General features: G+C 33.4%; 2 protein-coding genes across 7 annotated transcripts in view; both read left to right on the top strand.

Annotated features, from left to right (window-relative positions):
* LOC127164609 (coiled-coil domain-containing protein 136) overlaps positions 1-18,317 on the top strand; it is a 45,394-nt gene extending 27,077 nt beyond the window's left edge. For 2 of the 4 annotated variants that reach the window (XM_051108630.1, XM_051108629.1), the window contains exons 6-10: positions 4,531-4,648; positions 5,425-5,695; positions 7,187-7,321; positions 10,111-10,225; positions 13,404-18,317. In XM_051108630.1, the coding sequence (XP_050964587.1) occupies positions 4,531-4,648; positions 5,425-5,695; positions 7,187-7,321; positions 10,111-10,215 (629 nt within the window). In that variant the 3' untranslated portion in view covers positions 10,216-10,225; positions 13,404-18,317. The remainder of the gene's footprint in view (positions 1-4,530; positions 4,649-5,424; positions 5,696-7,186; positions 7,322-10,110; positions 10,226-13,403) is intronic. The other 2 variants (XR_007827681.1, XM_051108631.1) reach the window with 2 other exon arrangements.
* A 2,510-nt stretch (positions 18,318-20,827) lies between these two features.
* The window catches only part of flncb (filamin C, gamma b (actin binding protein 280)), a 61,658-nt gene continuing 57,124 nt past the window's right edge, over positions 20,828-25,361 (top strand). For all 3 annotated transcript variants that reach the window (XM_051108628.1, XM_051108625.1, XM_051108624.1), the window contains exon 1: positions 20,828-21,643. In XM_051108628.1, the coding sequence (XP_050964585.1) occupies positions 21,265-21,643 (379 nt within the window). In that variant the 5' untranslated portion in view covers positions 20,828-21,264. The remainder of the gene's footprint in view (positions 21,644-25,361) is intronic.

Here is a 25,361-nt window from a genome sequence, read left to right as displayed (position 1 = left end):
AGTTTAAGGTAAAATACAAAAATATAAATAAATAAGTAACTAAATAAATAGATACATAAATAAATACAAATAAAAAACAACATAAAAATAAAACCCCATAGCTAAATATAAATATTTATGCAACAAAAACTAATAAAAATGACAAAAACACACAAAACTAAATAAACTAAATAAAGTATAAAAGCTGAAATGAAAGTATAAATATTAGATGAAAAACCTAAACTTTAATAAATATGTAAATGAAAATTAATAATGTTGCTTAGGCTAACTAACTGAAATAAGATTAAGTCAAAATACTAAAATAAATAAATAAACAAAAATAAAAACTAAATAAAAATATTTATAAAAAACAATTAATAAAAATTAAAGCTAATTAAAAATATTAAAACTATAATAGCAAATATATATGACAATGCATATAAAAATACTTAACATTGAAGTAACACCTTAATGAAAATGTTAACATGCAAAAATGTTTATGCTAATACCATTATAGCATATTATCAATATAAAAATAATAAAAGTTTCTATAGACTTATTAGTTCAACTATTAAAAACTGGTTTCTGTAATTGAAATAAAGATGAAATAAAGTATAAAAAGCTGAAATGAAAGTTTAAATATTAGATGAAAAACCTAAAGCAACCTACCAACCAAATAAATGAATGAATGAATGAATGAATGAATGCCTGGGCTAACTAACCGAAATAAGTTTAAGTTAAAATACTAAAATAAAAACAATTATGAATTAAAAATAAAATACTAAATAATGACTAATACTGAAATAATACTAAATAAAAAACATACTAAATAATACCTTAATGAAAATGTAAGCATGCAAAAATGTTTATGTGAGGCTTAAGAGACACTGTTAATATCATATTATCAATATAAAAATAATAAAGGTTTCTATAAACCTATTAGTTCAACTGTTAAAAACTAGTTTCTGTAATTCAAATAAAACTGAAATAAAGTATATAAGCTGAAATGAAAGTATAAATATTAGATGAAAAACCTAAACTTTAATAAATATTTATAAAATAAAAAACTGTATAAAATATTTATATGACAAAAATCAATAAAAATAACAAAAACAAAGCTTAAATTAAAATAAAAACAAATAAAAAACGAATGAAAAATATTACAGCTATAACAGTAATACAAATCTAAAGATAAAAAAACTTAATATTGGGCTTAAAAAACATACTAAATAATGCAAAAAAAATGTTAACATGCAAAAATGTTTATGTGAGGCTTAAATGATACCATGCTGATATCATTATAACATATATACACTACCGTTCAAAAGTTTGGGGTCAGTACATTTTTATTGTTTTTTTTTTTTTTTTTTTTTTTTTTTAAGAAATTAATACTTTTATTCACCAAGGATGTATTAAGTTAATAATTAAAAGTTTATTAAAAGTTAATAATAAATAATTTACATTGTTATAAAATATTTATATTTTGAATAAACACTGTACTTTTTAAACTTGTTATTCATGAAAGAATCCTGAAAAAAAACATCACAGGTTCCAAAAAATATTTGGCAGCACAACTGTTGATATTATCCAACATTGATCATTCTAATAATAAATCTGCATATTAGAATGATTTCTGAAGGATCATGTGACACTTAAGACTGGAGTAACAGCTGATAAAAATTCAGCTTTTCATCACAGGAATAAATTATATTTTAAAGTATGTTAAAATAAAAAACATTATTTTATATTGTAAAAACATTTTGCAATATTACTGTTTTTTTTTCTATATTTTTAATCAAATAAATGCAGCCTTGATGAGCATAAGAGACTTCTTTAAAGACTATTACAAGTCTTACTGACCCCAAACTTTTGAACGGTAGTATATATATATATATATATATATATATAAAAGATTTCTATTGACTTAATTTAATATAAAGACAACACAAACTTATTTCAGTTAGTTGACAAAAAATCACATGTATATATTTCTGTGGGTCTGCTTATCTATAATTTTGTGGTATACTCCATCTATTCCACACACATGCGAAGTTACATGCTCCATGGAGTCAATTTTTCCAGACCTCGTCTGCGATTCTGTGCGTTAGCCAGCAAGATTTCTCCAGCCAGACGTTTCTTTATATCCCATAACCTCATTCCAGCATTACTGACAGAAGCTGATAGCCAATAAGCCCTGCAGACGTTTTATCAACTTTTCCTCCTCGTTCCATGATACGACACAGTACTCTGATATTACCCAGAATGCACTGTCGCTGACAAATGCGAGTGTATTACAGCTTCTTTCAGTGTCTGAGTGTCTGTTTGACATTCTGACAGAGTGCAGGACCTCCACAGAGCCCCATTTGTCTGGTGTTGATGTCTTTCTCTGCTTCTTAGGGCGCCGGGGCTGCCTTCTGCTCCCTCGATGCTGGTACAACTTTACTATATTAAGCTCTGCATTAAAAACAACATACCAGTGCTGGCGGGGTCATGCGGTTAGATGCGCTGATTGCAAACCAGTGTCGAACACGAACACATTAGAGTCTTAGATTGATGCTTTCATGTTAACGCTGATCTGGGGTCAGATGCGACTGCGGTGAACTTGTTTATCAGTGATGGTTATTTACACCACGTACACATTCGGGCCTGGCAGAGTCAGAGTGCAGAGTTGTTTGCAAGTGAGATTCCTTCTAGATTAGAGCCTATGCTATCGGGGGGTTGAGCGTTGCACCATGGGGAACATGCAAGGCAAACATGACTCCTGATTGACAGGTCAGACTGCTGCAGCGGGAAGAGAGCAGAATGGGTTGTTTCCATGGAGACTAGTTGCAGGGTTTGGTGTGTATTTATGGCTCCCTGGTCAAATGTTCACTATTTTCCTGCCATAGATATGTATTGTTTGTTTCACAAACATCTGAAACAAATGTGACCCTGTAACACAAAACCAGTGTTAAGTAGCATGGGTATATTTGTAGCAATAGCCAGAAATACATTGTATGAGACAAAATTAGCGATTTTTTTAATGCGGAAAATCATTAGGATATTAAGTAAAGATCCATGATGATATTTTGTACATTTCCTAATGTAAGTATATCAAAAATTAATTTTTGATTAGTAATATGCATTGCTAAGAACTTTATCTAGACAACTTTAAAGGCGATTTTCTCAATATTTTTTATTTTTTTTTGCACCCTCAGATTTCAGATGATCAGATAGTTGTATCTCGGCCAAATATTGTCATATCGAAACATACCATACATTAACAGAAATAGAAAAGTGGTCCAGAGTCACAAATCTATTTTGGTGTAATTTGGACTTTTTTTTTTTTTAATAAATTAAACATATTCAGGAAGGATTTTTTCAGGAGTCACGGAATTTGACTAATTTTGGATGAATAAATCAAAAGTAGGTTTGGTTTAACTTGAAGAAATTGTGACAGAAAAAACATATTTCATAGAAAAATGACAAAAATTTAATTTTTGTTGGACTTTTAATAAATTGCTGTTAAATTGTGGAAGTTTCATGATTTCAATTAATTAGGCATGCTTTTTGAGTAATATATATATTTTTATTTAACCATTAAAACAGAGTCTAGACAAATTAAAACATATAAATTATGGAATCCAGAAAATTTTAAACGGGAAAAAAAGGGAATTTGGTAAAAATAAAATAAAATGGAATTCGGTAAAAACTAAAACTGATTTCACAGGGCCTTCAAAATTTAGTTTTTGTTAATTTTCATTTAACCATTAAAAGTCTAGAAAAAATAAAACAGAAAAAAAAATTGGAAAAAAATAAAATAAAAAAGGAATTCTGGAAAAAATAAAATGTATTTCATAGGGCCTTAAAAAATGTAATTCTTGATAAACTTTTAATAAATTGGTGTTCAATTAATATGACATGCTTTTTTATTAATATTTTTTAATTTAACCATTAAAAGAGAGTCTAGAAAAATTAAAACAAATAAAAACAGAATCCAGAAAAATTAAAATGAATAAAAACAGAATCCAGAAAAATTAAAAGCAGAGTGGGAGGGTTGGACCACAAAACCAGTCATAAGGGTCAGGTTTTTTTAAGTTAATATTTATACATAATTTAAAAGCAGAATAAATGAGCTTTCCATTGATGCATGGTTTGTTAGGACAGGACAAATTATTTGAAAATCTGCAATCTGAGGGTGCAAAAAAATCAAAATACTGAGAAAATCACCTTATAGTTGTCCAAATGAAGTTCTTAGCAATGCATATTACTAATCAAGAATTAAGTTTTGATATATTTACGGTAGGAAATTTACAAAATATCTTAATGGATCATGATCTTTACTTAATATCCTAATGATTTTGTGGCATAAAAGAAAAATTTATCACTTTGACCCATACTTTGTATTTTTGGCTATTGCTACAAATATACCCATGCTACTTAAGACTGGTTTTGTGGTCCAAGGTCACAAATTTCGAATAGCAGACATATTAAAAGTAGCACGCTAATTGGGTATTCAATGTTTTTCCCCACTTCTGCTTGGCTGACATCTGTTCTGTTGCGATCGGACAGGTGACATGGACCAGCTGATGGAGGAGTGTCGCTCCTTGAAGGGCGAGTGTCAGACCCTGAAGAACGACAACAAGCAGCTTTCTGAGAAACTGGAGATGCTGGAGCAGCAGCGAGCCAGGTGATTGGCCACACGGCCTGTCAATCAAACACAATCAAGACAAATCAGCCACTGTCTCTGTTAATAAGGCCGGCGTGACCGCTGAAGCATTCAGCCATAATCTGTCTCAATGGGCACTCACACTAAAACTATTTAGCAGCTATGAAAGTGTTTCACAGCAACATGAAACATTAATGACTGTGTGTTTCATCTTATCCAAATATTTTGGCAGCGGGATGACAGCTATTTTAAGACATCAAGGTTTCCTTGACTTTATGAATCTAATTCAGTCTCTATTTAAAATGAATTCTGCTGTAAATATACCATTATGTTTTATTTTTTATGCTAGTGCTAAATATTTCAGCTCAGAAGAATAACTGCTGAACGGCTGATTATAAACAGTTTAAAATATTGAAACGCTTGGTTGATTAATATATCATTTCATAGGTTTGATTTTCTAATGTGTCACTCAATAGGTTGTCTGAATGTGTAGTAAATAGATTTTTTTCTATGACATTTATGTGTTCACTGTAAAGCCTTTAGAAGCACTGTGAGAGACTAAAAGAGCGAATGAGGATGAGAAACCAAAGAGTTTTTGAGATTTTGAATAAAAGATTATAAGAAGGAATCAGTGATGAGTACTGCAGTGCGGCTGTCTCATACACACACACACACACAAAGAGTGCAGGAAGAGCTCACAAGTTCAAGTACATTAGTAATACGCTAAAAAATGCAACACAGCATGCACATCTATCTATAATAAATGTACTGTATTTTTCCTGCTTTCATCCTGACAGCTCAGCTGATTCATGCCTGGCCCTGAAAGCAGAGCAGAGTGATGGAGAAAATGACACTGAAAAAGATGTAGAGAAAGAGGTGACGGCCGAGTGTTTCGTCAACACGTTGGAAGCAGGTGGGAAATGGGTGGACGCTTATACCCAAAAGAACATCTCGTTTGAGGGGAAACCCGTCACCCCGACGGGCATGAGTGGAGGGTTTTCAGAGGTGTTCGCTCTCAGAGACCAGGTGAAACAGGCAGAGGAGAAAGCATCACAGGTCCAGAGAGAGGTACGCAATGTCTGGAATTTACATTAGTGATAGAATTTAGATTATTTGGCAGATATTTAGAGATTTAACATGCTCACTTGGCCAGAAAACAGGTGTTTGGACTTTAGAGTGCATGTTCAATTTTACACATTTTTGGACATTTCAGTCAGTTTCAACCAACTGCTTGGATGAAATAGATTAAATAAAGAATTCAGCTTCATGTTAACTTTACTCTCTCACTTTCTCATAGATTGACATTATTATATATAATTTATTTATAATTAAATTATCATTTTAAAAAATGGTGTACATTTATTTTGTGTAAATTTGTAAATGTTATGTACAGATTCACACAAATTTTTTTTTTAATTAATTTTTATATTTTGACATATAAAAATAATAGAATAATAGACTAAATAGAAATCTTTCCTAACAATTTATCGATTTGTATATATATATATTCTGAAAGAATTCTGAAAAATTGTCAGAGATTCCAAAAAAATATTAACCAGCATTTATTTAAAATATTATTAAATAATAACAATGAAGACTGGACTAATGGCTGATTAAAATTCAGGATTGCATCACAGAAATAAATTATATTTTAGGGTATATTAAAATAGAAACGCTTTATTTTAAAATTGCAGTAAAATTTCACAATATTACAGTTTTTTTCTTTTTTTTGATCGAATAAAGACAGCCTTGATGAGCGTAAGATACTAATATACTGTATATATATGCATTTATTAGATCCAAAGTACAGCAAAAGCAGTAATATTTTTACTATTTGAATATACTTTAAAATTTATTCCTGTGATTTCTAAGCTGAATTTTTAGCATCCTTACTCCAGTCACATGATCCTTCAGAAATCATTCTAATATTCTGATTTGCTGCTCAAAAAATAAAAATAGAATAGAATAGAAGTTTAAATAGAAAGCAGTTATTTTAAATAGTAAAATATTTCACAATCTTACTGCTTTTGCTGTATTTTGGATCAAATAAATGCAGGCTTGGTGAGCAGAAGAAGCTGCTTCAGAAACATTAAAAATCTCATTTTAATATTAATTAAGAACTATTATTAATATTAATTAAGAACACTCTCCTCTGTCTGTATGGGGTAAGTTGAGTAATGTCGAATAATTCATATTTTAAAAATGATTTCATGGTAAAAAATACTAATTAAAAACATTCTCCACTCTCAGTATGGGCTATATTGAGTCATGTCAGGTTGCGAACAAAACCATCTGCCGTGGTGTCAACAAAAGTGTGAGCCAAATATGTGATGCTAGCAGAATATCTAGTTGTTTTGACTTAAGTTAAGTCAAGTCAAAACAACATGACCTTGTGGCAAATATCACTGAAAAACCCCTGACAGTGTGACAACAAAGAAAATTGAATTCCTCTGTCTTTCTGCCACAAAAAACGCTGCTAATACTCTCCCTGTGACTCGTTGAATCTAATCAGTTGTCTTCTTTTGTTTGTTCTTTTTCTATATCTCTCCCTTGTTTTAGTGTGAAGGACTGAAAGGAGAGCTTATTGAACTGCAGGGGCTGTATGAAAGCAGCCAGAGGGAGAGGGCGGAGCTAGAGGCGGAGCTGCAGCGCTGTAGGGCGGAGCTTGATCGGCTGGCTGGGAGGAAGGCTCAGGTAAGAGGTCATAAAGAGGGTCGGATACCAGTCATAAATCACTGCTTTCTTCCAAATCCACAAGAGCCATCGCTCTAGAACTTCAGACAGTGAACGTGTGAACTTCCTCGGGGGAAAAAATGCGACCTCCGATAAATCACTGTACTGTACACATGCTGAAAACAAACAGACATTACTCACACAGCAAGTAGGGCGAGATATTATCAACAGAATGACACCATGACTCCATCGACCTCCATGTTTGTCAGCGTTTGAAAATGCTCTTTACATGACTAACGTTTTGCATGTGGGGTCAACCACCGCTGAAGCGACCATCTGTCCAACAGCAGTACCTGTCTTTCAAAGCGCATCCTGTCTAACTAAACCACTCCGCCATTTTCGGGTCGAGTGTGTATGTTTGCTTTTTGCCCTGTCACACACATTGATTCTGGCCTGTGTGTGTGTTTTCACATCTTGTGTTTGTCAAACCTCTAGCAGCTAATGTGTCTAGCCAGCTTTTTCTTGATCCACTGTAGCATATTAAGCTTTTGTGTGTGTACAATGTGCACTGACATAGAGGTCTTTCTAACCCCTGTACTGTCTAAGATCTTAGAATGAGTTTTCCAAGCCACAGAAATACTAATTAAGTTTTTTTCCTATCAAAGAGTCTGTCCAGTCTGAGTACCGTGTCCCATGTCAATCATTCGTCCTTCATAGTTGTACTTTAATTGTGTGGTTAACCCCTCACTCACACTGTTCTGCCGCCTACAATTCCCATGATTCCTTGAAGGAATGTTATGGGTTAAATACAAATTGACAGAATCTGTAATATGCTAGAGAATATCACAGAGGGCAACAGTCGGGTTCCAGAAGTAATTCAGAAAATGACTCAGAAAAATGTTTAGTTAAAAGTCAATTTGCTTACATAGATTTATTTGGAACATTTTAATTTAAGATTTGCACTACCTTTAAAAGAAAAACAAAGATCTACTAATCAGAAAAGTTGCTGTTTCTGTGTACAGTGCTGTTCCCATAAAGCATTGCGAGTCATTCTACCTACACTCTACTTAAATATTTGCGTATAAATATTTGAATATCTTGCATGTTGGTTTTGCAATAAAAACAAATTTATTGTATATTTTGCAAGAAAAATAGGTTGTTTTTGTGACCTTAAATCAGTAGTTGTCTATAGTTATGCACTGAAATTTCAGCAACCAAAAATATTTGGCGAAAAACATTTAAAAACTTGAATCTGACTTTTTTTTAGAGAGCTGAAATCATATATTTATACATTGGGTTTTGGCTAAATTAAAACTTTAATTTCATTTTTGATTTTTTTTTTTTTCATAATTAATGATAAAGTAAAATGACAAAATAAAATGAATGAATGATTAAATAAAATAAAATAATAAAATAAAATAAAATGAAAAAATAAATGATTAAATTAATAAAATAACTATAATATTAAACACTTATAATATATAATTAAAATAACGCTTTCTGTCAACATATTTGGTTTGTTTGTTTACATGATAGAAATGTTTATTTTTGGGTAAATTATTCCTTTAAATAAAAATATAAGACGGAAATTACAGGATGAACTTAATTTCTAAACCAAGTTTGTGACAGAACAAGAATCTACAAGTTAGAAAATTCAGCAACCAAAAAAAAAACTATCCAAAAAAGCTTGAATTGGACAAAATAGTTTTGGAGGGCCAACACTGTCAAGTTTAAACATCAAATTACTGAAACTTTGTTTTTCGGTTTGAATAGAATAGAATAGAATAGAATAGAATAGAATAGAATAGAATAGAATAGAATAGAATAAAAAAATAAAATAAAATAAAATATTCTGTGTTATATATTATAATGATTTGATTAACATTCGTAATGCTTTATGGGATGGGTAGTTCATTACTTCTAAATGTCTTCAAGTACACATTCCTACACATTCCCAGTTTTCATATACCATGGTTGCACTCTTTTCCTTGACTTGTCCTTCACTTTGTCAAAACACTTAGTTAATAGACTTGCTTACAATGTAAGCATATGGGGAAAGACACAACACATTCCCTCAACATGTTTGGTTTGTTTGTTTATACAAGTTGAAGGGTGAATCCAAATGATTCTCTGTGGTATTTAACAACATGTCCCAGATCCTGTCAACAGATTTAACCCGGTACACTGGTTTATTACAACGGGTTGGCTGTGCAGTGTGGGCAAGGATCTTTAAATGCCAAGATGGTGACCTTGGCTCTACATTTATCAGCCGGAGGGTCAAAACGAGCACAAGGTTTCCATTTTGTGTTTAACCATCTTTGCTGTGTATCTAATCTCGGTGTATTTTCCTGTCTCCCTGCTCCCCCGTGGTCCCTCATCGCTTCGTTCTGTTGCTTTCAAACCACCAAACACCTACATAAACATACCATAAACACCCATACGCTCACAACGCACACTGCACTATATCAAATTCCAAACAAATTTGATGATTCCTGATAAACTGCTGGCATATCTATCTATATATCTATCTTTCTATCTTTCTATCTTTCTATCTATCTTTCTATCTTTCTTTCTATCTATCTATCTGGTTGTGTTCTCTCCCTTTCATCCTCACACTCTTCATTCTTTCTCTCTATTACTTTTTTATTATTTTCCATGTTTTATTTACTTGTTATTCCACATGTGCACAAACCTCCCATATGTAATCATGACCTTATTTTGAGTGTCTGTCATTTTTTTCTTTTGTTTCTCTCACCACCTCTTCCTCCTCTTCCTCTCTCCATCCCTGCACCCCCTGTGTTTTTCCTCAGAGCTCCACTCCTTCGTCTGAGTGCCCTATTCTCTCCATACCCTTCATAGGAATGGTTGTAATAATGGGCCTGATATGGTGCTGCTGGAAGGAGCTCTTGTCCTAAAGGGGGAAAGGTATGGCTTTGCCTTTTCTTTCTGTAAGAGTCCAAAGACGAGCCTTTTTTGTCCCTCCTGTGTTGTGAAACTCATTTTTTATAAGCCATAATGAATGGTCACGACTGTCATGCTAAACAGCCCTGTTTGCCTATTGGACACAGTGCCTGATTCCTTACGAGGGCCTTTTATGGATGTGCACATTGTTTCACAAACATAGTTTTCCAGTTAACTTGTCTGAAAAGATAGCTTACATGAAAACTGAAACTCCTGTCATCATTAACAAGTTGTTTTAAATGAGACATTTTGAAGAATGTTTGTAACCAAACAGTTGCCGGTAGCCGTTGACATCAATAGTATTGAAAAAAACAACCATGGAAGTCAAAGGCTACCGGCAACTGTTTGGTTACCAACACTCTTCAAAATATATTCTTTTGTGTTCAACAGGTTTAAAACAACTTGGGTGTACTGTCCCTTTAAATAGACATAAAGGTCTGAACTTACAGGACAAACTTCATTTCTGAACCAAGAACAAGAAACTACAAACCTAAACAATGATTGAGGACTGCTTACGCTTTATTAGCATTTATGGCATTCATTGTTGTATTTTCAGAGATTTAAAACATCCCTAAACAAAATAGAAACTTTAAAGGACATTATGCCCCTTTTTACAAGATGCAATGTACAGTTGAGGTCAAAAGTTTACACCCCCCTTTCAAAAATTGTTACCAAAATAAGAGGGATCATGCAAAATGCATGTTATTGTTTATTTAGTACTGACCTGAATATAATATTTCACATGAAGATGTTTACACATAGTCCGCAAGAGAACAACTCTTTTGCAACTATTACAGAAGGTTCAGACACTTACTGATGCTCCAGAAGGAAAAACAATGCATTAAGTCAGGGATGAAAAGTTTTTTAATTTAAAGATCAGGGTAAATTTAACTTATTTTGTCTTCTGGGTAACAAGTAAGTATCTTCTGTAGCTTCTGAAGGGCAGTACTAAATGAAAATAAATGATATTTAGGCAAAATAAGAAAAGGCTCTTAATGCATATATAATATTTACTGTATATTACATTATATGTGATATACAGTAAATAAATCAAAAACAAAATGACGTGCAGATTAAGGGGCGGTAATATTATAATAAGATCTCCTTACCACGTTACGAGGAGAGTGAAATCTGACGTGCTCGGTTTTTTTACGTTTGCAGAAAAAGGCTTACCAATACAAGTTACTGGGTTGGCCTTTTTCACCTTTTCTAGGTTGGTAGATGCACCAGGGACCCGATTATAGCACTTAAGCACGTAAAAAGTCCGATTTTCATGATATGTCTCCTTTAAGAACACTCATTCAGGATGGAGTATGATAAAATGGGTCAATCCTTTGAGCAAATGTAATCTTGTATATAGCAAAATCATAAAAACATCCTGTGCCCAAAGGGAGTTGACTTGTTTTTAATACATTGCCAAATTAGACTGTGCTTTTGTAGTTTGGACAGGAAAATTTTTGCATTATAAACATATTTCTTATGTTCTTCAGTCAGGATGTTTGGCAACATCAAAAATCAAGTCTTATTCAGGCATCCTCTGAGATTTCCGAGCCTTATTATCCCAGCCAAATGCATGACACAACCCTGATTTCAACAGTTCTGCTGCCCAGCAGGTCCGAGTGAAGCCACACGCACGGCACTTACACACTTCTTTGATTCCGCTGGACTGTCATGCGGTTTCCGCTGCCAGTCTCACAACACCAGATGGAGAGAGAGTAATAGAGTATGTAAAAGAGAACGTGTGCAACAGTGATTGGAGTATTTACTGGGTCGTTGCTCTTGGCTTTGTATCTCTCCACATTTCTGGATGGGTATATTTAGATCTCAAGTCCAGCACTATAACAGAAGATGGCTGGAAATAAACAACAAGTCCTCTGAAGGTTCATTAAAACCACATCACTTCTGTAGGCCCATTCACTGTCCTCTAGCCAGGGCAAAAGTGTGATCCAATGGTCTGTGTTTCAGTTTCATTGACATTTGTGAGTGTGTGCCTTAAATATATTTTTTATTTAAATTAAATAAATAAATAAATAAATATGTAAAAGTTTACATTTACAAAATCATGGATGGACAAAAAATATGTATATAATACTATATATTAAATTAAAATATCATATAATATAAAATTTATGTGTGTGTGTGTGTGTGTGTGTGTATATACATACATACATACACACACACACACACACATATATATATATATATATATATATTTATTATTATTATTATTATTATTATTACAGTATCAAAATATATTTGGAATTTCTAGTGATATATTATTTTGATTTTAATTCTGTATTTATTATATATATATATATATATATATATATATATATGAATACAGTTTTTTTATATATATATTCAGATTTATATATTGCAACTTTTGTGTATTCAGAATTATAAGTACATGTTCACAATTTACATTTATAAATTCAGACTTAAAACTATATATTTGGATTTGCATTTGTATATTCAGATTTCCATATATGTATTCTGATTAACTTCTGTATATTCAGAATAAAAATTATATATTCTGATTTATAACTATATATTTTGATTTACTTCTAGATTCAGTATATATATCAATATATATTTAGATTTACATATTCTGATTTATAACTATATATTCAAATTTACTTCTATATATTTTTTCTACATTTGTATATTCAGATTTCTAAATATATATTCTGATTTACTTCTATATATTCAGAATTATAACTATATATTCTGATTTACATGTATATATTCTGATTTATAACTATATATTCAGATTTACTTCTGTATATTCACAATTTACATTTCTATATTCAGATTTTATGTAATTATTTCCTGTTTGGTGCTTCATAATATGTACGTATGTATGTTTGTATGTATATGCATATATATATATATATATATATATATATAAAAAATCATCATCATCATCATATAATCATTAATAAAAATGTAATCGTAATCATCAAAACTGAAGTGTGTATGGCTGAAAGCTGAAAAACTGTTAAACAGCCAGTATCAAAATTCTATTCTATAATTGTAATAATATTAACAGAGAATCATTAAGAATAAAAATATCAGACATTTAAGTATGACTTTTCTTGACCTTTGCCCTCTGATGTCATTCTCTTCCTCTCATTGACCTCAGGAGAGTGAGGGAGACTGGAACCTGGTGATGGTTGTTGCGGTGGCAGCAGCAGCAGTTCTTCTCATTCCCAGTATTACCAGAGCTCTGGCCTGAGCGCTGGACAGGAAGTGACCTCATCATCCCACTCTGCCCACGGTACACAATTCTACCACCCCAACCACACTTAACCACCAATGGGAACCGAAACCATCACTCGCCTGGGACATAACAGGAACACAAAAACACATGGCTTCCAAACGTGACGCTTTTCGGTGTGCATTGTGATGCTGGTTGTTTGCCGTCTCAACTGCTTTGCCCTGCTTTTGTAGACAATCATATCCGTCTTGACCAGCAATGCTACAGACACTGACGCTATGCTGTGGATATTTAGGACGACTCCCGAGAGCTTTTGATTGGTCTGGCTCCCCGCTTTCCATTTCATCTGTTGTGTTTTCTTTCCCAAAACTATTTGCCTTATCATTTTTCAATAGAACATTTGCACATTTTACCTCTGTGAACAGATTCCCGATCTCTTGGGGCCCGAAGAGGACGCCGTTCTCCATCAACAACGCTTTTGGATGCAGCATATTGCTTTGTGCTTCATTGCTTTTCGATTAGGTAGGAGCATGCAGTACTTATTTAATCTTCCTGGATCTTCCCATTTTTAATAATTACGTACCGAAGTTTCAACACAGTATCAGAATAGTTTGTGTTTAGGTTCACTTCTTTCATAGTCGACAATGGCATGTCGAAAACTCTGTATGTAACTGTACAGTACTTCTCTATATGCTAGCAAAGGAGAATACTCATGTAATACATTTTATCATGTGAAAAAATCCAGAGTTTGAAGATCCCAGGTGGGTTAAGCTTATTCCAGCAGGTGAACGTGCTTATTTTAAACTTACACAGATATTTTTGTATCTGAATTGTTTATTCCAAGATTGATTTTGTGCGTGTAGATTGATAAATGATGCTAAAGAGTGATAGATATTTTTATACAAGGGTTGACTAATGTATACACTAAAAGAACACTAAAAAGCTCTGAAATGAGTGTAATGAACAAGCACATATCTACTGTAATTCCACAATGCATTGATGATTGCATCTGAGGTTATTTGCTGTTTTTTTTTTTTTGCATGTTTGCAAAGACAAATGATTTACAGTAGAAGTCAAAAGTTTACATACACCTTGCAGAATCTGCAAAATGTTAATTATTTTACCAAAATAAGAGGGATCATACAAAATGCATTTTTTTTTTAATTAGTACTGACCCGAATAAGATATTTCACATAAAAGACTTTTACATATAGTCCACAAGCGAAAATAATAGCTGAATTTATAAAAATGCTCCCTTTCAAAAGGTTACACACACTTGATTCTTAATACTGTGTTGTTACCTGAATGATCCACAGCTGTTTTTTTTTGTTTAGTGATAGTTGTTCATGAGTCCCTAATTTGTCCTGAACGGTTAAACTGTCTGATGTTCTGCAGAATTCTTTGTTTTTTCAGCATTTTTGTGTATTTGAACCCTTTCCAACAATGACTGTATGATTTAGAGATCCATCTTTTGAGTACAACTGAGGGACTCATATGCAACTATTACAGAAGGTTCAAATGCTCACTGATGCTTCAGAAGGAAACACAGTGCATTAAAGGCCGGGTGGGTGAAAACTTTTGAAATTTGAAGATCAGGGTAAATTTAACTTAATTTTGTCTTCTGGTAAACGTGTAAGTATCTTCTGTAGATTCTGAAGGACAATACAAAATGACAAAAATATGATATTTAGGCAAAATAAGAAAAAATGTACACATCTTCAGTCTGTTCAAAAGTTTTCACCTTAATGCTCTTAATGCATCGTTTTTCATCTGGAGCATCAGTGCGCGTTTGAACCTTCTGTAATAGTTGCATTTGAGTCCCTCAGTTGTCCTCAGTGTGAAAAGATGGATCTCAAAATAATACAGTCATTGTCAGAAAGGGTTAAAATACACAAAAGTGCTGAAAAACCAAAGAATTTGTGGAACCTGAAGGATTTTTCTGAAGAACAGCAGGCAGTTTAACCGTTCAGGACAAGCAAGGAACTCATGAACAACTCTGACTAAACAAATAAACACAGCTGTGGATCATTCCGGTAACAGCACAGTATTTAGAATCAAGTGTATGAATACTTTTGAACAGGGACATTTTTATTAATTGAACTATTAATTTATCTTGTGGACTATATGTAAATGTATTTTATGTATATCTTATTCAGGTCAGTACTAAATAAAAAATAACATGCATTTTGTATGATCCCTCTTATTTTGGTAAAATAAAGAACATTTTGCAGATTATGCATGGTGTATGTAAACTTTTGACTTCAACTGTATATGTCTATTCAATCTCTTCTCTCCAAGGAAACAAACAGTGTTGGAAAGGTTTTACAGAAAGTACAAAAACAGTGGTTTTCAACTGGTATCAGGACCCAAAAATACGTTTCAGGTCTTTTTTTCAGGAGAAACAATCCTAAAACGCTGTAGCGGAATTAAAAAGCTTATAAAAATGCAAAACAAGACCTGAAATGCTTTCCCAAATCACATCATGCATATTGTTGGGCCTATGCAGTTTTTAATATATATACAGTATAACATTTTTTTAGTAGTGTTTGGTTGCCACTTAATGTGTAATTGTGCAATATAAAACCAGTTGAGAACTACTGTCATAAACCATTACAGAAAACCATAACAAAGATGTTTCTTACAATGCAATTCAAATCTGTAGCATAAATAAACAGCATGAATTGATTATCTAGCTAATAAAGAGTGCTAGAAGCATAAACTTCCATACTGCCTTTCACCAAAAAAAGTTAAATGATGTATATTTCACTTTAAAACTGAGAAACATGTACTTATATGTAGCTTTTTACATCAGAGGTAACAATTTTAAGGTGTTTGTGTGTGTAGGGATTATTACAGACGTACCTTCCTGTATGAAGATGAATAATACCAACTCATGATTCTGCTAAATGAATGCTTTGAGCCTTGAGGTACTATTTATTATAAACAGAATCCATTACTTTGTACTTACAGTATCTATTGCTATATAATCGTTTCTGGTATACACACACAAGTTGTCTTCACCTTATGTCTTTTGGTGTCATTTCCAACAAACAGCACAAAGTAGACTTCTTATCAAAGTGACTAAATCATAGTAGACATATGTGCTCGTAGACGGCTGACTAGCGTTGTGGCAGTGATCTTTGTAGTGTGAATTTAAGACCTGGCCTTAGTCTCAGTGTTTGGGAATATCCGCAGTATCCCAAGGTCGTTCCAGTGCCGTTTTCTGCAGAACTCTGTGGTAGCACAACTGAATGTTCAATGTGTGACGTTCTATAAGACAGTGCATGCTACACAGTGATTTGTCTTTGAAATAAACATGCTATTTGTCCTGCACTGCATTGCAGGTTTGTTACTTTGATGGAATATGAAGGAGCAAATTTATTTTACTCTTCCACTCGGCACTTGTAAATGATGTAATATGTACAGATTGTGTTTTTGCATGTCTGTGGAAGTAGATTCTGCATGCTGAGTGATAGAAACCAGTGGTAGCTTTTAGCTCCTGTGACCATTTCGTACGAGTAGACTTCGCATGATTTGTCCAAATTTAAATTTGACAAGTTTTTAAACTTTTTGCATTTGTTGTGTGTTGAGGATTGAATACTAATGTTGTTTATGTTCCCTTTTTTAATTTTAGATGACACTGTTATAATCTGAAATGGTCCAGAATATTTCCAAATACGCATTTAGAGTAAATAGCAACTTTTGGAAAGCTTAGGCTTTCTCCAAATGGACCTTATTATCAACTATTATATAAATTATATAAATGATTCACTTTATCAATAAATTTTGAATGTCATGTTGTCTTTAATTTTAAAGGAATAGTTCATTTAAAAAAACGCAATCAACATCAGGGCTCAGGCCATCCAAGATGGCAAAATTTAGCACTCACTTGCTCACCAGTCGATACTATGCAGTGAATGGGTGCCGTCAGAATGAGAGTCCAAACAGCTGATGAAAACATGACAATAATCCACAAGTGTGACTGTAGTGAAGTGAAAAGCGGCGTGTTTGTAAGAAACAAATGCATCATTAAGGCATTTTAACGTTAAACTGTCACTTTTGACAGTTTTTTAATTCATTATCAAGCTTCCTCCAGTGAAAACGTCCAACTTCTGTTGTCCTCTCACATCAAAATCCAACAACATATTTGTTTCAAACTGTTTTTTGCTTGTAAACAGTGCTTTATCTGCATATTTCTCTCCTGATTTCGACTACTTTTTCACTGGAAAAAGCAATATTATAGAGAATAGAGGACTCGCATTTTAGCCTTAAGCAATGGTTTGATGTTAAAAATGCCTTAATGCTGGATTTATTTTTTACAAACATGCAGCTTTTCACTTTACAAGATGTTATATGATAAACTGGATTTGTGTGGATTACTGTTTGGGCTCTCATTCTGACGGCACCCATTCACTGCAAAGGATCCGTTTTTGGGTGAACTGTTTCTTTAAGTCCATTCTCTGCATTTCCACTCCAGTCCAGTTCTCTTTTCTGTTCTGTTCTTCTTGTAATTAAAGTCTTTTGGTTTTCGAGAGAATCACACATTGTACAGCCTAACAAAATGATGAGAAATCCATTTGTAAACGGCGCTTTCCTGAATGTTGGAGGGTGGTAGATGTAGGAGATGTCGGTGTGTGGCGTTGTGGCGATGCTGCTGCGTGTCTGTGTGTGTTTATGTAATTGTTCTGTACAGTGTCTTTGACATGTTTACATGTTGTCTCGCCTTAACAGGCATTTATTTAAAAAGAATAATGAAATCTGAAGTATTTTGGTAACCATGTATATTTTGTAAATGAACAGGAACTAATAAAGTAGTTTATCCAGAGCATCGTGATTTAATATATGTGCTCGTTTTTTGTTTGAATCATAAAGTGAGTTGATATCCATGGCTTTCGCTAAATGATGAACAGATGTCCCCCTTCATTTATCTAGTCTTTCTTCTGACATTCACATTTGTTTCATTTGTCAGTTCACATCGAAGAGAACTGAGTCATGGCTCTGACTTCATCGTAAGTATGTGAACCTCTTCTATTTCTGGGTTTTGTGTGTCAGGTTTCTTTTCCTTTGGGCACTTCTGAATTTATGTTTTTTGTATGTGTGTGACACATAAAACCGGGTGTCCACGGGGGTCCTACTTTTCCAGTAATAATGAACCGTATGCCTGTATATGGTTTAGTCACAGTTCACCACAGGAGCAAACAATCTGAATTACAATAACTCATTCTGTCTTACTGTTACACATTTGCTGTATATACAATTCAGTACACACTCATAATATCTCACAGTGTGTTATTGTAATGAATTCAGTTAAACCATGTTTTGAGAATGAGTTAGTGAGTGTGTAACATGTCAAATGATACAAGCTTCCAGGTTGTGACATTTGACAGCACTGCGACCTGAGGTCACACGCTAGTTTGGGGCTGAAATGATGACATCATTGTTTGCATGATATGGCTGTATCTCTTCAGCAGTAAGGTTTTGAGTCAAAAGTCTAATGGCAGAAATGCTAAACTACCCCCGGGTCTAAATTATGTATTGTATTATAATCACATAATCCATAGCCTCTAGGTAGAACATACCTAATATGCTTTTAATACAATCATTAATCATATTAATCACATTTTATCATATTAATGAAGTTACATCATGCATAAAATGTAAAATGGTTCTACATAGTGGCTTTTGAACATTTAGACCTCACTAAAGGTTGTTCTTACACTTTTTAACAAACTCAATGCAAGCTGCATAATAATGCATATTTAATATGGGTCATCAACTGTACATTTGAGCTAATTATAAAGTGACAATATATTCAGAAACCCTGCACAGGTTCGATGACTACATTTTAAAAATTAAAAAAAAAAAAAAAGAATTCTGTAAAACCATGTTGATTGAAGCAGAATAATATACACACACATAAATACACTGCTGCAGTAAAAACAATAATAATATTGCAATTTCTTATAATGAGTTCCTATTTTAATATATTTTAAAATATAATTTATTTCTGTGACGCAGCACTGAATTTTCATCAGCCATTACTCCAGTCTTCAGTGTCACATGACCCTTTAGAAATCATTTTAATATGCTGAATTATTATCAATGTTGAAACTGTTTTGTTGATTTTTTTCTGCGATGAATAAAAAGTTAAAAAATATAAATCTTTTCTAACAGTATAAGTCTTTACTATCACTTTTTATATTCATTTAACACTTCCTTGCTGAATAATAAAATTAATAATTTCTTTAAAAAAAGGATTGAAAAAAAAAATTTACTGACCCCAAACTTTTGAATAGTAGTGTATATTGTAACACATAATTTCTATTTTGAAAAAATGGTTCTTTTTATTCATCAAAGAATCCTGAAAAAAGTATTAAAGGTCCCAGAAAATATTAAGCAGCACAACTGTTTCCATTGATTATAAATCAGCATATTAAAATGATTTCTGAAGGATTTTGTGACACTGAATACTGGAGTAATGATGCTGAAAATTCAGCTTTGCATCACAGAAATAAATTATATTTTAAAATATAGAAAAATAGAAAATGGTTATTTTAAATTGTAATAATATTTCACAAAATTAAATTTTTTCTGTATTTTTGATCAAATAAATTTAGCCTTGATGAGCAGAAACTTCTTTAAAACATTAAAATCTTACTGATGTCAAACTTTTGAACAGCAGTGTATATATATATACAGTTTATTAATAGATAATATTATAGCTGCAGTTGACAAAACCTCTATTCCAGTCAATGAAGTCATGCACCGTAAAAAACACTTTTGTTAAATTTAGCTAAACTATACTAAGTAACATTTATGTTATTACAAGCTACTAGAGATTTATTTACGTTCACATTTTTATCCACTTGACATGTTTTATCCAAAGTATATTTTAGAATAATTTAGTGACTAAATTTGAACAAAAATGTTTTACACTGCATGACTTCATTGACTGGAATAGAGGTTTTGTCAACTGTAGCCATAATATTGTATATTAATAAACTGGCATATTATTTATTACTTATTAATAAACAGCCTGTCATCTCTTCTCCTTACTATGCTTTGATATGTATTTAGCATACAGTGTTAAATGTCTCTCTGACATGCTGTCATTTGCTTTTTCCAGCCCCAATTGTTAAAAAACAGCCTAAGTTTTACAACAAGACCAACTCCTGCCCCCACGTACCCAATTTGGGGTTCCTAAAAATAAAAATGACAGTCACAACTGTCGCGGCGCTCGGGGTCTGTCCAATCCCCTTCCCCGGCGTGCGCTTCGCCCAATCGGGCGCCGGTATCACTATCTCGGTCAGATTAGAGAATCTCCCATCGCGCAGTTGTATATGGTCATGATGACAGCAGCATACCAGGAGATCCAGCAGACTGACGTGTGAGCCCTGCCGGAGGGGTCTCAGATTTTTAAAGCGCCTCATGCTTCATTTAACCACTCAAGTATATGAAGCCGCGTCTGTTTTCCCGTCTTTGCTTTAATTTCGAACGCGAATAAAGCGGAACGAACTTTTTAAAACTGCGTTCTGAAAAGCGGCGGTTGGAAGATTTAAAAATTTAACGGAAAACTCTCGCTCCGCAACGTTCGTTGCTTAAAACCAGTTCAAAGCTGGTTTGTGCCCGAAGAAATACTGCTATCCCTGCCCTTTTCGCACTCGCTTCCAACTCTCTTTGGTTTTCTTTCCTTCTTTTTTTTTCTCCCTCAGTCCCACTCCCCCTCACGCTGTAAAAATTCGCTGATTGTCGTATAAAAGGGGGGCACGACAACATCGGAAAAAACATGATGAGCAATAATACATACTACGACCAGCAGCTGCCGCCGCAGTATTACCAGGGCACCGACAACGGGGAAGACGGAGACGAGGAGATGCCGGCCACGGAGAAGGACCTGGCGGAGGATGCGCCCTGGAAGAAGATCCAGCAGAACACCTTCACCAGGTGGTGCAACGAACACCTGAAATGCATGAACAAAAAAATCAACGACCTGCAGAAGGACCTGAGCGACGGCCTCAAGCTCATCGGGCTCCTGGAAGTTCTCAGCCAGAAGAAAATGTACAGAAAGTACCACGCCAGACCCAATTTCAGGCAGATGAAACTGGAGAACGTGTCCGTCGCGCTGGAGTTTCTAGAAAGGGAACACATCAAACTCGTTTCTATAGGTAAGTGCTGTTTTATTGCATACATATGCATATGCATACATACTTTTTTGCACTTTTACGGCATTTAGCTAATCTTAAAGATATTTGTGTAAATCTTTAAGTGATTGGTGAAGTACAGTTCGATAACAGAACGCGTTTGTTGCCATGGTTACCTCATCAGTATAAGTTCTCCAGTGTTTACTTACCGCGCTATGACTTGTAATCTACCTTTTTTAAGTAGTGAATCGTTCTTTAAAACGTTTACTTAAAGCAAACATACTTTTAAAGGCCACCTCGACTGTTTTAAGGTTCTGTGGAGGGCTCCAGCCTTAATTAGGGGGCTCAGACCACGCAAACGACCCATAATTAGCTGTCATAATGGGTCTGTTTTTCATTTGATGTAAATATTGATTCTCATTTGTTATAATTCCATTATTAGCCTATAATTTTGGAAGCTTTAAAGTGTTGTTTTAGATTGTCCACACTCATTTTTCTTTTAATGGAAGGCTTAAGGTTAAACAAACATGTCGTCCATGAAAAATGTGAATGATTTTTGCGTTTTGTGCGTGATATGCTCATTAAAGGCACTTTATAATACTTTTAATGAATAAATATTATGCCAATACAGTTTGACAGTAAAAATATGAATTGAAGCTTCGTATTTGTTTGAATGTACATTAAATATGAGCAATATAATTGCGTTATGCAGTAAGTCTCTTCTGCTCACCAAGCCTGCATTTATTTGATCCAAAGCAGCAAAATTTTGATTTTTTTTTTACTGTTTAAAATAACTGTTTTCTATTTGAATATGTTTGAAAATGTAATTTATTTCTGTGATTTCAAAGCTGAATTTTTAGCATCATTACTCCAGTCACATGATCCTTCAGAAAGCTTTCTAATATTCTGATTTGCTGCTCAAAAAACATTTATTATTATTATTATTATGTTGAAAACAGCTGAGTAGAATTTTTTCAGGTTTCTTTGATGTATAGAAAGTTCAGAAGGACAGCATTTATCTGAAATAGAAATCTTTTGTAACATTATAAATGTCTTCATCATTACTTTTGATCAATTTAAAGCATCCTTACTAAAAAAAAGTATTAATTTTTATAATTATACTGACTCCAAGCTTTTGAATGGTATAGTGTATAATGTTACACTAAAAGCTTTTTATTTCAGATAAATGCTGATCTTTGGATCTTTCTATTCTAAAAAATGTATAAAAAAAAGTGTGCTCAACTGTTTTAAATATTGATACTACTACTAGTAAAAAATAGTAAAAATATTTAAAATTGTACTGTTTTTGCTGTACTCTGGATCCAAAAGACTTGGTGAGCAGAAGAGATTTATTTAAAAAAGAATAATAAAAATATTGCTGTTCAAAAACTTTTGGCTTGTAGTGTAATTCAAATATAAAAATGGGAATCTAAGTATCATATTGTACAGTAAATGTACAGTAAATATGACCAATATAATTGCATTATACAGTGTTTTATAAAAAAAATAATGTTAGCAGAATAACTACAAAAATGTTTGAAACATCAAATTTGCATTATCTAGAATCATCTCAAAGTGATCCAATATTTGCTGATGAATTACACATAGTTTTCTGTGATCTGACATCAGATGCTCCTGTAAATATGATCATTTCACGATTATATGATACAAAACCAGATCCTAGGACAGCACTTGTACATTTTGGGGTGCATTTTGTACCCCTAGGCTTTGGGACACAGTCCCAAACCCAGCTCAGGATCAGTGTTATTATGGATTTGTGGATCCACCTACTTTGGAAAAGGCCTGAAGGCATAAAATATTGATTATAGTGTATCCTTAATTTTATGAGACATGCTAGGAAGGATTTTTGGGAAGTTGCTTCTGTTATATTTCTCTGTATTTAAAGATATTCCAGTACTTTAAGTGGTAGACTGACAGTCTGATGCTAAACTAATACCTCAACATCAGTAAAAATGTGTCTGGTTTGACAGAACTTCATAATGTTTATCATAATATCAACCGACACTGCTTCTGGATTATCTTGGCTTTTATAAAATGACTCTAGGATCTGTTTTAGGCTCAGTGTTGTTGTTTTGCAATGGCAAAGCCTTACATTGTTCTGATGTCTAAGTGGTGGGTGTCTGGACTGGCTGCATGGCATTCACAACAGAAAAAGGGCAAAGTTCAGTCCTATTTTCTATGGTCGAGCCACAAGACTTAATAGACTCTGAATGATTATTTGATTGGAGTTTGATTGCAGATGTGGGCCTTCTGTTGGGTTTGGGGGAGGGAGCCAACCGTCTCACACGCTGGCACATGACAGCAGTGCTTTCAGCCCAGCTGTCATTGGCAATGAGATGGATCTTTCCAGAAGGGCACCTGCCTCTCAGAACTCCCCTTACGCAAGAGTGTAGGGTGACAGAGGTTCATGAAAAACTCTCGCACCTTCGTCCAAGAAACCATGCGTGTGTGTGAACTGTGTCACATGGGGGTTGGCCTGCTGCCGCTACAGGAAATACCACTCACCTCATTTATTTTATCACTACGCACTCAGTCACTCGTGCCGATGGACCAGAAAGTGTGAGAATATAGAGATTTACGTTTACATGCATGCATGAAAATAATACAGGACATGGTGGTGGTAAAAAAAATGTAGAGAATGTTTTGTTCGAGAAAGGGTTTTTATAATTTATCATTTATTTATTTGTTTTACTTTATTTAATTTATTATTTTTATTTCTATTTTTAAAAATTATTATTAGTGTTGTTATTGTTGTTGCAATTTCAACAAAATGTGACCGAAACGGAAAAATTTGAACAGTGTTCATCACAAAACATATTGTTTTTCCATCACCATGTCCTCTTAGGGGCTCTGTAAAATATCACTATACCAGAACCAGTTTTTCATATGTAAAATGCCAAATAAATTGTCAAAATGCATAAAATAATGCTAATAGTTTCTTGAAGTGAACATGCAGTTTGTGGAAAAATAGGAGCAAAAAACCTTGAGTTTTTGGTGTAAGTGATGATGGCTTTGGGAGAGAGATCTTCAGCGTTTAGCCCCTGAGTGAGTGATTGATAGATAGACAGCTGCGCTCTGGGGTCCATCTAGTAACAGGTGCTTTAAATAGTCCTACAGACCCCGAGAGCCGGGACAGAGGGGGTTGCTGGAGGTTTTTTGGATTGTAAGGGAGAGAAAGAATGAGTCATGGGATAGAGAATGATGAGCACATGATTCATGAAATTTATTGGATGAGTGTCCCCCTTTTCTTGAGGATTTTCTTTCTGCTTAAGCAGTTCAGAGTTAAGATTAATAGTTCATTTTAGCAACATAGACTGCTGTTCAGAAGTTTGGGATCAGTCTTTTATGCTCATTAAAGTTCCTTTTATGAGATCAAAAATACAGAAAAAACAGTAATATTATGAAATATTATTGCAATTTAAAAATAACAGTTTTCTACGTTAATATACTTATAAAATATAATTTATTTCAGTGATGCAAAGCTGAATTTTCAGCATCATTACTCCAGTCTTCAGTGTCACATGATCCTTCAGAAATCATTATAATATGCTGATTTATTGTCAGTGATGGAAACAGCTGTGCTGCTTAATATTTTGGAACCTGTGATACTTTTTCAGGATCCTTTGATGAATAACAAGTTAAAAAGAACAGCATTTATTCAAAATAGAAATCTTTGATAGAAATCAAAATTTTCACTTTTTCCCCTTTGAATTTGGAGTTT

The sequence above is a fragment of the Labeo rohita genome, chromosome 4 (genome assembly GCF_022985175.1).
Source record: "Labeo rohita strain BAU-BD-2019 chromosome 4, IGBB_LRoh.1.0, whole genome shotgun sequence".
Lineage (NCBI taxonomy): Eukaryota > Metazoa > Chordata > Actinopteri > Cypriniformes > Cyprinidae > Labeo > Labeo rohita.
Note: the sequence above shows the minus strand (reverse complement) of the source record. Positions and strands in the feature narration are given on the sequence as shown.